Source organism: Sorex araneus, chromosome 3, assembly GCF_027595985.1.
Source record: "Sorex araneus isolate mSorAra2 chromosome 3, mSorAra2.pri, whole genome shotgun sequence".
NCBI classification, from domain to species: domain Eukaryota; kingdom Metazoa; phylum Chordata; class Mammalia; order Eulipotyphla; family Soricidae; genus Sorex; species Sorex araneus.
The window spans coordinates 123,889,311-123,902,743 of record NC_073304.1 but is presented as its reverse complement, the minus strand read 5'-3'; the positions used below and the strand labels follow the sequence as shown (position 1 = coordinate 123,902,743).

The 13,433-nt window shown below is 59.1% G+C and overlaps 1 protein-coding gene and 1 non-coding gene across 2 annotated transcripts; both read right to left on the bottom strand.

Annotated features, from left to right (window-relative positions):
* Window positions 1–1,349: 1,349 nt before the first annotated feature.
* Window positions 1,350–10,965, bottom strand: MAVS (mitochondrial antiviral signaling protein). Its single transcript, XM_055131451.1, has 7 exons — window positions 10,896–10,965; window positions 6,826–6,996; window positions 6,073–6,247; window positions 4,569–4,690; window positions 4,070–4,226; window positions 3,226–3,668; window positions 1,350–2,597 (listed from the first exon to the last, which is right to left on the bottom strand). Exons 2-7 carry the CDS (start codon window positions 6,940–6,942, stop codon window positions 2,196–2,198), a joined length of 1,416 nt encoding a protein of 471 aa, XP_054987426.1. The 5' UTR covers window positions 6,943–6,996; window positions 10,896–10,965; the 3' UTR covers window positions 1,350–2,195.
* A 1,852-nt stretch (window positions 10,966–12,817) lies between these two features.
* On the bottom strand, window positions 12,818–12,924 carry LOC129403794 (U6 spliceosomal RNA). Its single transcript, XR_008629455.1, has one exon. It is a non-coding gene; the product is annotated as a U6 spliceosomal RNA (small nuclear RNA).
* Window positions 12,925–13,433: the final 509 nt, after the last annotated feature.

Sequence of the window (13,433 nt, the reverse complement as noted above, 5' to 3'; positions counted from 1 at the left end):
TGAGGAGTTTGTCTCAGGTGCTTCCAACGCCACTGGGCCCTCCGGGCCCCACGTCCACCTTGAGGGTGGCCATACCAGTGCTCAGGGGCTGTTTCTGCCTCTGTGCTCAGGAGTGCCCCCTGGTGGTGCATGGGGATGGGAGCAGGCTGGGCCACGCGAAGGCAAGCGCCTTCCCTCCCCTCGGCGCTCTCTCCCCCAGCCCAGCCTTTACTCCAAGGAGGGGAGCCTCTCCCAGGTCTGCAAGCATAGACGGTGGGGTGCAGGTGGGGGTAGCGGTCCTCCCTCCCTTTGTCACGGTGGTCCCGCTGGGGCTGCAGGGGCAGCCGCCCAGTCCTCCTCCTCCACACCCCCTCAGGCTGAAATCCACTCACCCTCACTCCCCGGCCAGGACTCCCGAGACCTGCCACGTCCCAGCTCAGGCCTCCAGGCCCTGGCGGGCGCCTCGCCCTGACTGCACTGATACGCCAGAAACCTCAGCAGCAGCTGGGCTCGTGCTGATTCAGGCCAAGTCGGGGCTTCCGGGCAGCACGATGCAAAAAAGGTGCCAGTCACGTGCACCTCCGGGCGGGCACCTCCGACAGCGGCGGGGCGCAGTGCCGGGAGCTCCACCGTGGCCAGAGCCTTCTGGTGGCTGGACCTTGCTCTCTTCAGCTGGGTTTCTTGGTTCCCCAAAACTCTCCCGAGAGAGTAACAAATTCGGACCAGCACCTGGGAAGCAGAGGAAGCCCAGAGGGCGGCTGAAGGGACGGTGACGGGGAAGCTGCAGGTAGCTAGGGGAGGGCTTCAGGGTCCGGCCCGCCGGGCTCACAGGGAGGGCAGATGAGATCAGAGGCAGGGGTCATTAGGTCACGGATATCTCCAAGAGTCGTGCAAAGAGAGTCCGAGGCAGGGCCAGAGGGATACCCGGCTTAAGGCACTTACTTGCGTGCGGCTGACCCCAGTTTGACCCACGACACCACATATGGTCCCCTGAGCCCCATCAGGGTAAACCCTGCGAACGGCCTGGTGTGGCCCCAACACCCTTAACCACCCCCCAATAAGAGAGAAAATCTGTAACATCCAAAGCAGGCAGGGAAGACACTTGACAGGTGGTCAGTGCAGGGCAGCTGGGGCAGCACCCCAGTCCTGAGGCCTCCCTGGACTGTGAGTCTCAGCCCTTGGTGGAGCCCAGGCCTGCCGCCTGCCCCCACCGTCCCTCGTCACCTGCAGAACCCACGAGACTGGAACCCCAGGCCCTGCCCCTGTACCCTGACCCTGGCGGGCTCCCCCACGCTCCCCACCAGCATCGGCGAGCGGCGGGCCCCACGCGAAGGGCAGGCAGCCCCCGAGTCAACCAGCCAGGAGGAGCATCAATGCGTTTAATCCTCACACCTCTAGGGGGCGCCCGTCCGCGCACGGAGCATCCCCAGCACACGGGTGCGGCGCAGGCACGGCGGTGAAGGCAGTGCTCCAGAGCAGAGTCAGTGAGAGGCAGCGTGGGAGGAGGCGCGGACCCCCGACCCCCGCAGAGCTGCCCCCTTCCCTCACTTGGGAAAGGGCAGAGGCGGGAGAAGCCCTTTGCAAACATCAGCTGAGCCGGGCGCTTGACCGAGCAGCTGCGGGCTTCAGTGTCCCTGAAGGGTGGGCCACGACGGCCAATGTGAGGACGTCAGGCCAGAGACCACCAACGGCCTGCCAGGCCTCACGGCCACCTCGCCCAAGCTTGCCCCTGCCTGGGGCCCCTCCCCACCCCAGGCCACGTAAGAGAAGCAGGTAAAGGGGCGGGAGTGGGGCTGGGGAGGGGTTTCAGGCTGGGGGGGGGGGCGAGCACTGTGCGAACCCACGGGCAGGGGGCCCTGGAGATGGGCAGTCCCCGGGGAAACTGCCAGGCCCAGGTGGGATGGAGGCTTGGTGGGGGGCAGTCGGCCTCCGGGGGGTTCCCAGCTGCAGGTGTGGGGACTCACTGTCAGTCCCCGGAACTGGGCATGTCCACCAGCACGGAGGGTAGCGAGGGTCAGCTCGGGAGCGCAGGGCACCACGGAGGGCAAGGCTGGGACAGGAAGGCTGCCTCCTGGTGCAGCTGCCCCCCCACCCCGCCCACACACACACACCGGAGCCTCCCTTGAGGCCGGCACACCTGGATCCCCTCCACCCGGTCAGAGCCTCGTGCCAGGCAGAAGGCTGGAGCCGGTGGGCAGCGGGCGGCCCAGGAGGGGTCACTGCAGCAGGTGCCGCTGGCGCAGCACGCCCAGGAGCACGGCCAGGAGCCCCCCGGCCACAGCCACCACGAGCCACGGGGCCCAGGAGCCCTGGGGTTTTTGCGGCTTCTCGGGCAGCTCCTCCTCCCGGGGCAGCCCGGAGGCGCTGCGCCCCGGGTTGCCGGCCAGGAGGTCGACGCTGGGGTTCTCGGCCACGTGCACCCTGATGGAGCCTGACGGGTACTCGTTCTCCTCGGGACTCTGACGCCCGGTCCCCACGGTGCCCGGGCAGTCGCTGCGGCTGATGGCCAGGTCCTCGGGGCAGCCCGAGAACGGGCTGTCGATGTGCGAGACCAGCGTCCCCGGCTTGCTCAGCTCCGCCTCGGGGTTCCAGTGGGCGCCGGCGCGGGTCGGAGGCACCTGGCAAAGGAAAGAGGGCCTGGGGGGAACTGCGCATGCCCAGCCCCGCTCCCCGCCCTCAGGGCCCGGATACCCCCGCTGGGGGCTCAGCACGCGGAGGGGCCCCAGGGGCACTACCGGCGGACTTGGTCCTCCCTCATGGACGTGAGCGCACGTGCCCAGTTCCCGGGGAATCCGGGGTGCCATGCGGCCCCGTCCAGCACTTACACTCTGCCTGGGTCCGAGGGCCACAGAGCAGCCTACCGGTATATCCCCGCCTTCCCCACCCCACCCCGCGGATGGGGCTCCCGCCTGCCCACAGCAGAGGGTGAAAGGTGCCCAGGGGCCGGGGCTGGGAGCGCCACTGGGCAGGCTGGGGCGGCTATCTGTAAAGTCCACGCCTCGGAGAATGGGCCGCGCATGCTGACTGGCACATGGGCACGACCCCACCCACCCCGCATGCGCTCTGCCCCTGACTGCTCCCTCCTCTGACAACAGAATTTGCTGAGCTTCCCAGGGTGCCAGGGCAGCCCTCCACACCCGGGCCTGCCCACTGAGGGCTCTGACGGCTGGTGAGGACCCCAGAGGAACCCGGGGCAGGCTGTCCCTGTCCCCGCCAGACAGCACTGGGGGAGGGGCGACCACTCACCTCGGCTGCTCTATTGCCACCAGTGCTACGGGGCACTGTGACAGCAGGCCCCCTACTGGGCGAGGCGTTGGTGGGCATCCGGTGGTCAGGCGCCGAGCCCGGGGGCACTCTGGGCGCTCCTGCTCCCGCCCGTGCTGAGTTGACCGGCAGCTTGGATGGTGTTGGGCCAGCGGGCACCGCGGTGGGCACTGTGCCCAGGGACTTTGGATTGATGGGCAGCTTGGAAGGCACTGGACTGGGGGGCAGGGGGTTGGAGGGCAACCCTATGCCCCCTGACCAGATGGTCGACTCAGCCTGGTCCCCAGGAACCCCCGTGGGGGTCAGGCCCGGAGACGCAGGGGAGAGGGGTGCAGGCAAGCGGCTGGCCCTGGAGGGAGATCGGCTCAGGGGCTGGAAGGAGACGGTAGGAGACACCGGCCCCCGGAGAGGTGTGGGGTTGCCTCCTGCAAATTGAGAGGGGAAGCGAACCCGTAAGGCCCAAAACCCGGGGGCTGGAGCCTGGACAGGGCTAGGATGCTGGCCCTGTACACAGCCGGCCCAGGCGCAGTGCCCGGTCCCCACAGGGTCCCCTGACTGCAGGGGGTGCCAGTCGCCCAGGGATAGGCGGGCTGGAGAAGGGGGAGGGTCTCTGTACCCAGGCCCTCTCTCCCTTGCTTTATGGGGGATGGGGGGGCACACAGCAGTGCTTGGGGGTCAATTCTGGAGATGCTAGGCTTTGAACCTGGGCCTCCTGCCCACAAAGCGTGTTCCCCAGCCCCTGAGCCCTCCCCGCCGGCCATGGGGTGACTCTGAGGATTAAGCCCGCTGAGATGCCAGCCAGGCCCGGGCCTGAGCACACACCTACCGGCTGAGTGCGCGCCGTCCAGCTGTTTGTCCTGCTCTCGAGGCTGCCCCCTGGTAGTGGGAGGCTGGCGGCCCGCCATGGCCGCAGGGGGCTCCTGGTCACCCGTCCCTGGCTGGCCAGTGCCAGAGCTGTGCGTCTGTGTGGCTGTCTTTGAACTCTGCAACAGAGAAGCAGGTGCCCGTCACTTCCCCAGGAGCCGGCCAGCGGCAGCAGACAGGCTCCGCCCACAAGTGGACCCGGGACCAGCGTGTCCCTTTCTTTGGCCTGTGGGCATTGCCCCGGGTTTTGTCTCCAGTGTCCCTGCCCTGGAGAAAGATCCCCAGCTCTGCGGCCCCCGAAGAGCCACCCACCCCCCTCCCCGCTGGGCGGTGGGAACCCTTGTAAACTCAGCATATGGGCCAGTATCGGTCACCTCCCCGCACACTGCCTGTGACAGGGCGGCAGCTCCATGCGGGTGGAGGCCTGAGGCTCGAGTCCCGATGAGATGGCAGGGACATACCTGTCCCTGGGTCTGCGGGGTCTGGGTGTCCTGGACAGGGGCAGAGTAACTCGCCTCCTCCTCCCGGAAGCCGTTGGGGAGGCCTCCACAGGCCCCAGCAGGTGAGGAGGGTTCCTGGGTGTCTGAGGACAAAGGCCATGAGTCAAGCAGACATGGGGGGGGACTGCGGTTGGCACCGCCCACCCCTCCCAAGGGACTTCTTGGAGGGGCATCTCAGAGAGAGCTCAGAGGGAAGTGCCCCCCGCCCCCCGCCACCTGACTGCTCAGCCATCTCTGCTCCTCCGTCCCCGGGCATCCCTAGAGGCTCCCCCTCCTTCCTGTGGGCACTGCCACCACTGGCTGACCTCTGACCTCTGCTGCCTCCTCAGGCAAGGGTCCCTGATCATGTCCCCACACAGGGGACTGTTCACGGGAGGAAGGGGAGAGGAGAGGAGGGACAGGAAAGGGAGGGGAGGGGAGGAGAGAGGAGGAAAAGGAAAAGGAGGGGAGGGAAGGGAGGGGAGGGCATGGGAGGGGAAGGACAGCAAGTGGAGGGAATAGGGAAGGAAAGAAGGAAGGAAGGAAGGAAGGTAGGAAGGAAGGAAGGAAGGAAGGAAGGAAGGAAGGAAGGAAGGAAGGAAGGAAGGAAAGAAGGGAGGGAGGGAGGGAGGGAGGGAGGGAGGGAGGGAGGGAGGGAAGGAGGGAGGAAGGGAGGGGAGGGGGGAGGGAGGGACGGAGGGAGGAGAGAAGGAGGAAGGAAAGAGGAAGAGAAGTAAAGGAGGAAGAGATCAAGGGAGTGAGAGGGAGGGAGAGAGAAAGTGGTGAGAGCAGGGAGGTAAACTGAGGCCACCCTAAGACTCTAAGACTAAATCTGAGCAGAGTGTTGGATCATCTCTGGTCTGGACTGTGAACAGGGCTGGCTTTATCTTCCCGTCTCTGCCCCCACACTGACCTCTGAGGACCAGCAGGGAGCACTGAGATCTGCTAAGGAGTAACTGAGCTGCATGTGTGTGTGTGTGTGTGTGTGTGTGTGTGTGTGTGCACGCGTACACATGTATGTGTACGAGTGCGTGAGTCTGTGTGTTTGTGTGCATGTGCGTGTGTGTTTGTGTTGCGGGGAAGTAATGAGGGAGACTAGAAGGTTCTAGGAGAAAGGGGAAGAGATGAGGGAAAAAGAAGGGAGCCCAGAAGACAAGAGTGGGCAGGAAAGAGAGTGGGAGGAGAGGGCGGAGAGAGGAAGGGGCAATGTTACAGCCACTAACATTAACGGAGCCCAAGAGATGCTCAACGGACTGCAGCACAGCTTTGCATGCAGGAGGCTTGGGCCACCCCAGCACCGCTGCTCCCCTGAGCACAAAGCAGTCGCCAGCCCACTATCCACCCATTCTACAGAAGAGAAGACCGAGGCTCAGGGAGATGAAAGGACACAGTTACTACACGGCTAAACTGAGACCTCAGAAAGGCAGAGGAGGGGGAGCGGGACAGGGCAGCGGGGGCCAGGAGGCCCGGTGGGCTGGAGGCTCACTGGGCTGGTAGCTCTGGTAGACACGGGCCACCTCCTCTGCCAGGTCGCTGTGCTCACAGTCCCTCAGTGCCTGGATGAAGGACTCCACCCAGTGTTTCCGCCGCCGAAGGCTGTCGAAGAGTTTCCAGAGCGAGTCAGCGTTTCCCCAGCGATCAAGCTCGGCGCGCAGTCGGTCCTGGAAGACAGAGCCACCCTGCTCTGCTCTGGCACCATCACACGGGGCGGCACGAGCTGGGGAACGAGCAGGAGGGAGCCAGGGAGGGGGCAGCCCTGGGAGAGTGGGCAGGAGCACAGGATGGGGCTGGGGGAGTCCAGGTTTAAAGGCAGCAAATGGGGCTGGAGCGATAGCACAGTGGGTACGGCGTTTGCCATGCATGCGGCCGATCTGGGTTCGATTCCCAGCATCCCATATGGTCCCCCGAGCACTGCCAGGAGTAATTCCTGAGTGCTGAGCCAGGAGTAACCCCTGTGCATCGCCGGGTGTGACCCAAAAAGAAAAAAAAAAGTGAAGAAAAAGAGGCCCACCAGCCCCCTAAATCTCTGGCAGCCAGCGCCCTTGTTTTGGAGCACTACACAAACATGACACAAGGGGGCGCTCGGGGACGCTGAAAAGGCTCCAGGGACCCGCCCTCATTCCCCAAGTTAGAAAAGTTCTGCAGATCAGCAAGACTGATCCAGGAAAAGAGAGGTGGGGGGTGGGGGAAGAGAGGAGTGCAGCTCGGAAAGCAGGCGGCGGGTGCGCCCTAGGCTCACCTGGTCACTGGTCGTAAGGCAGCCCAGGTAAGGCAGTATCTCCCGAGCACGAATGTGGAGGAATTTTCTGTGATGGTGGCGGATATAGTCATAAGTCTTGTCCTCAGCAAATGTCATCACTGTCTAGATTCGGAGGTGTCAGGCAGCCGTGGCCCATGCAGGGTAGATGGACTGAGAGGGGAAAAAGACCCGAAGCAAACGCATTGCACACGGCCGCAGGTGCTGGTGCAGAGTTAGGCAAAAGACTCAGCGCTTCGGCATTCCGGTCGTTTTCTTTGATCGTGACTTTTTATTTTTTCTTCTCCCTTATTTTATTTCTGTTGAGTACCAGAGGCCCTCACGAAATGTGAATAGGAATGAACAGATATGGGCCAGAGGAGTGATACAGGGGTTAAGGCTCTTGCCTTGCCCGCGGCTAATCCAGATTCAATTCTGGCACCATATAAGGCCCCCTAAGCACCTACTGAGTGATCCCTGAGCACAGAGCCAGGAGTCAACCCTGAGCACTGTCAAGTGTGACCAAACCCCTCCCCATCAAAAAAAGAAGGAAGAAAGAAAACCCTAGGTGGATGGACCGCAGTGACAGCTTTGCTCTCTTTCCACATGGAGCACACACTCTGGCACAGTCCGGACCCCCGGGCTGCCACTGGGAACGACCCCCATGCACTGAGCTAGGAGAAGCCCCTGCGCATGGCCACACTTCCCCCTCCATAGAAAAGAAGCACTCCTTTTGGGGATACTGAGGCAAAGGAAAAGAAATTCAACTTGATGGTAACAACAGGATCTTCCAAGTTCACGGTGAAAGAAAATGAAATACACTGAGTTAAGGCGACAGTGCTAGTTAGTGCAAGAGCAAAGAGTGAGGTCTTCAACTCCAGGAACAGGCCCTTTCTAGAGCAGCAGTGCACCCCCCACCCCCACCCCTGCTGGCGAGAAAGGGGCGCAAGCACGTTCCTAGGGTAGGAGGCTCCTGTGGGCCAGGCGACTTGCCAGCATTCTCTAGGTCTGGCGTCCATCTTAAAATGGCTCAGAGAGCTTCTTTTAAAATGCACCAGTTGGGGCTGGAGCTATAGCATAGTGGGTAGGGCGTTTGCCTTGCATGCGGCTGACCCGGGTTCAATTCCCAGCATCCCATATGGTCCCCCTGAGCACCACCAGGAGTAATTCCTGAGTGCAGAGCCAGGAGTAACCCCTGTATATTGCCAGGTGTGACCCAAAAAGAAAAAAAAAAAACAAACAGACAAACAAAAAAACTCAGCAGTTTGGCCTTAGAAGCCTACTTTTTTTCCTTAAAAAAATGGGATTTGGGGGGCCAGAGCAATAGTACAGTGGGGAGGGCAATTTGTCTTAAAGATAACCAACCCAGGTTTGACCCTCAGCAGCTCACAGGGTCCCCTGAGCACTGCCACGAGTAATTTTTGAGTGAAGAGCCAGAAGTAACTCCTGAGTATCGTTGGATGTGGCCCAACACCCGCCCCCCCCCAAAAAAAAAGAATTTTGGGTTTTGGGTTTTTTGTTTTTGTTTTTTTTGGTTTTTTTTTTGCAAAACCAGGAATCAAACTTCAAACCCAGGACCTCTCACAAACAAGATAAGTATTCCACTGCTGAGCCACACCTGTCTCAGAAGCTTGACATTATTTGGGGTTTTGAGGCTGCACCTGGGATGCTCTGGGGCTACTCCTGGCTCAATGTTTGGGGGGGTCGCTCCCATGGGTGCGCAGGGAACCACACGATGCGGGGGATCAAGCCTGGATCCCCTGAAAGCATATTATGTGCTCCTGCCACCTGAAATTTTAAAGTATGTCCAGTCCAATGACAACAGGCTTCCGTGGCCCTCCCCCGGGTATGCACTGAAAGCTGTGTCTGTGTATTTGTTTAACTCTTTCATGGGGAGAGGAGATGGAGTATCTCTGTCATCACCCAGTGTATATTCTACTGATATTCTAATGGGGTGGGACAAATAACCACTCAGAACCAGATACAGAACCAAGAATTCCAGATTGTAATGGAAGTTACAAGCCTGGGCTGGGGAGACAGCACAGAGAGATGAAGGGCGTACTCTGATCCCTGGCACCACCTGGTCCCCTGAGCACAGAGCCAGGAGTAGTCCCTGAGTACTGCCAGGTACAGCCCAAGCCACCCTCTCCATAAAACAAATAAACATAGACAAGAACCCCCTCATTCACTCCTGGTGGAGATGTCCATTGGTCCAGCCCTTTTGCAAAACAAAATGAACACACCTCAAAAAAAAGAAAAAAAAAACAAAAAGTCTAGAAATTAAGCTCCCACATCACCCAGTAATTTTACTCCTTCGTACCTACTTCCACAACCCCAAAAGTCTATTCGGAAAATACATTTGTACTCCTATGTTCACTGCAGCACTGTTTACAATAGCCAAAATCTGAAACAATCCAAGTGACCAAGAACAGATGACTGGATGTCAAAAATGTGGTACATTAGGGTCGGTGAAATAACAGAGCAGGGGTGGTGCTTGCCTTGCATACAGCTGGCCCAGGTTCAATCCCCGACACCACATATGGTCCTCCAAGCCCTGCCCGGAATGGTCACTGGGCACAGCCAGGTATGGCCCGAACACAAAAGCTAAACCCTTCTGTATGTGATTGTTTTCATTTTTCTTGTAACCCATTGTAAGAATGCAACAGACTTTTATATATTCATTTTGGAGCCTGACACTTTATTGAGTGTATTGATTTGTACTCGTTGACTGCGTCAGGGGACTGGGCCCAGGGCCCCCACATGTGAGGCCAGTGCTCTGCCACAAGTTCTTCCTGCCACAGCACCCAAAGGCCAGGGGATCCCCTGCATCCCAACCTCACCCTTCCAGGCTAAACTCTGGGGGCTCAGCCCCAAACGTGGCAATACCCTATTTTTGTTGTTGTTGTTGTTGTTTGGGTTTGGGGGCCACACCCTCATGGCACTCGGGGCCTAGTCCTGGCTCTATGTTCAAGGATCACTGGTGGGGCTTGGGGGACCATGTGGGGTGCTGAGGATCAAACTGGAGTCAGCTGCGTGTAAGGCACTGTGCTATGTCTCCAGAGGGCAAGCCCCTGTTTGTTCAATTTATTGAGGGTCCACTGCAGGTCCTGAGGGGCCCTATGCCACTCCTCTCCACTGTCCCTGACAGCAGATGTCCAAGTGCACCATGGACAGCAGCCCCCACACTCTGATTCCCTGCTTGCAACTCCGCGGTCACCCCGCAGGGCCCAGACTGCACCGAAGTGCGCGTGACTCACATCCTAGAGAGGTCCAGGCTGAGGGAGGTGGCAGGTGAGGCGGCCAGGGAGGCAGCCACGTTCAGTCGCTGGCCTCCGGGGGAGGGGACTGCAATCCTTTGAGCAGGGCTGAGGACAGGACGCAATAAGCCTGCCCGGGTGCTGCCGGGGGGCTCCAGGGCAAGGTAGTGCCCCCCGCCCCCGATTGTTTCTAAGGTTTCCCAGCATCTTCCCAGCGTAGACCATCATTTATCCTTCCTTCACCCCTCCCCCAGTGTTTTCCTGGCACCTCCTTCTCATCTCCGGCGTTGGCGGCTGCGTGTTCCGCGCCTGGCGCGGAGTTTCCGACCCGACTGCCCCCGAGACGGCGTCGGTTCCAGAAAGCAATCGGCACCTGCCCTGCGGGGCAAGGCCTCACTTGCAGCCGTGGCTCGGGTTCCGGCGGAGGGGGAGCAGGTGTCACACCGACCCCTCTGCAACAAGTTGGCCAAGCCTGGCTCGGGGGTCACCCTGGGCCTGCAGGTGGCGAGGCCTGCGCCCCGTCTCTTTCCGGCCCCTCTCCGCGCCCCCCTCACACACACACACCCGCGAGGACACGCCCTGCAACCAACCCCACTAAGCCCAGAACTCGGGCGGCTGGACCCAGAGGGGGGCGCCCTCGGAGTTCCGAACTCCGTGCACCGCGTTCCCCCCAGAGCGTCCCAGCGCGCCCCAGACCCCGTGCGCCCCCAAGACTCGGAGCCCCACCCCCGGCTCCAGCCTGCAGAGTTCACCTGGCGGAACGAGTCCGGGCGCCCCTGAGCCGAGAAGACCCGGCGCCGGCGAAGGGGATCTTACCTCCAGTGGACACGACCCCGCGACCTGCGGACAGCGAGCGGCACTCGGAGCGGCGGGGAGAAGCGGGCGGGACCTGGGGGCGGGGCGGCGGGGCCATTGGCCGGACCTTAGGGGCGGATCGCACGGCCATTGGCAGGCTCTCTGGAGCGAGTCGTGCTCCCATTGGCCTTGGCACAGGGGGGCGGGCCCTGCTTCCTGGAGGGGCGGGGCCGGCCTTGGCGACCCGAGAGTGCCCAGCTCCCAGGGCTGGTGCTCTGGACGCCCCCGAGGTTTTTGATACTGTCGCAGAAACGCAGATGATTTTCTAACCTTGTTCGCTTAGACCAACTGCCAGGGGAATTCCAGGGCCGTCGGACTTCGAACCGAGGGGACGGCCGGCCTCCCTCCGAGTCTGTGGCTCACGGTCCCGCCCGCCCAGGCTTCCTAGTCGAAGTAATTTGAGGATTGAGGATATTTATCCTTTGCTCCAGAGCCTGACACCTATTAAAGGCCGGGTGACTTGCCAAGTTCCCAGGGGAGAGAGTCCCTCGCCAAGTCACGCTCATGATGGCTCTGAAGAAGCAGAATAGAGGTGGAGGAGAGGGGGAGGAAGACCTGGTGAATGGGGCCAGGCAGGGGTGCGCAAGTTGACTTGAGGGGTACGCTGAGTGTGGGCCTCGCTTGCTGCGTGGGACTGGTGGTCTCAGTCCAACAACATGCGTGGGTACCCGCCTACAGAGCCTGCCGACCGTCTCCCCCTGTTCAGGGGTAGAGGTCCACCAGGCTGGTGTTCGAAGTCTTATCCCCTAAGACATAAGAAATACATGAAGTAGGGGCTGGAGCAATAGCACAGCGGGTAGGGCATTTGCCTTGTACGCGGCCGACCCGGGTTCGATTCCCAGCATCTCACATGGTCCCCCTGAACAGCGCCAGGAGTGATTCCTGAGTGCAAAACCAGGAATGACTCCTGAGCATCTCTGGGTGTGACTCAAAAAGGAAAGAAAGAAAGAAAGAAAGAAAGAAAGAAAGAAAGAAAGAAAGAAAGAAAGAAAGAAAGAAAGAAAGAAAGAAAGAAAGAAAGAAAGAAAGAAAGAAAGAAAGAAAGAAAGAAAGAAAGAAAGAAAGAAAGAAAGAAAGAAAGACTGGTAAAGAGATGAGTGTTGGAACATTGTATAACAGGAAAACAATCTGGAGCAATAGCACAGCAGGTAGGACTTTGCCTTGCAAGCAGCCAACCCGGGTTCGATTCCCAGCATCCCGCATCCCACATGGTCCCCATCAGGAGTGATTCCTGAGTGCAGAGCCAGGAGTAACCTCTGTGCATCGCCAGGTGTGACTCAGAAAGCAGAAAAAAAAAAAAACACTTTTTTTTTTTAATTGAGTCACCATAAGATACACAGTTACAGTTTTTTTTGTTTTGCTTTTTTTGGGGGGTCACACCCAGCGATACTCAAGGGTTACTCCAGGCTTTGCACTCAGGAATCACTCCTGGTGGTGCTCGGGGGACAATATGGGATGCTGGGAATCCAACCTGGATTGACCGCGTGCAAGGCAAATGCCCTACCCGCTGTGCTATCGCTCCAGCCCCCAAAAGAAAACTTTTTAAAAGAAAAAAAATCCTGCTCCAACAAAAAAATAAAATTAATAAATAAAAATGTTTAGTACTGTTTCTTTTCTTTTTTTAATCTTTAAAATTTTATTGAATCACCGTGAGATAGTTACAAGCTTTCATGTTTGGGTTACAATCTCACAATGATCAAAGACCCATCCCTCCACCAGTGCACATTCCCCACCACCAATATCACGGGTATTCCCCCCTTTCCCACCCTCCCCCTGCCTCTATGGCAGACAATATTCCCCATACTCTCTCTACTTTTGGGCATTATAGCTTGCAACACAGACACTGAGAGGTCATCATGTTTGGTCCTTTCTCTACTTTCGGCAAAAATATGGAACGCTTCACGAATTTGCGTGTCATCCTTGCGCAGGGGACATGCTAATCTTCTCTGTATCGTTCCAATTTTAGTATATGTGCTGCCAAAGCGAGCACTAGTACTGTTTCTTTCTTTTTTTTTTTTTTTTTCTTTTTGGGTCACACCTGGCGATGCACAGGGGTTACTCCTGGCTCTGCACTCAGGAATTACCCCTGGCCGTGCTCAGGGGACCATATGGGATACTGGGATTTGAACCCGGGTCGGCCGCGTGCAAGGCAAACGCCCTACCCGCTGTGCTATCTCTCCAGCCCCAGTACTGTTTCTTATAGTAAGTTCTAGGTTAGGACTGATCAAAGCAGAAAAGTAATAAATAAAATAATTGCATAACTTAAAAAAATAACATCCTATCAGTACCAGATTGAGGCGGGGTTTTTTCTGTTTTATTTATTTGTGGGGCACACCAGCAGTGCCAGGGTGGCTACTACTGGCTCTGTGCTGAGAGGAGATGGCTTCCTCCTGCTAAGAATGGGGGAGATCAGGTGCCACTGGGCGTCCCACCTTGCAGGCAGCGGGAAAGGCAAACACCTTGACCCCTGTACTATCTCTCTTGGTTGATTTTTTTCTG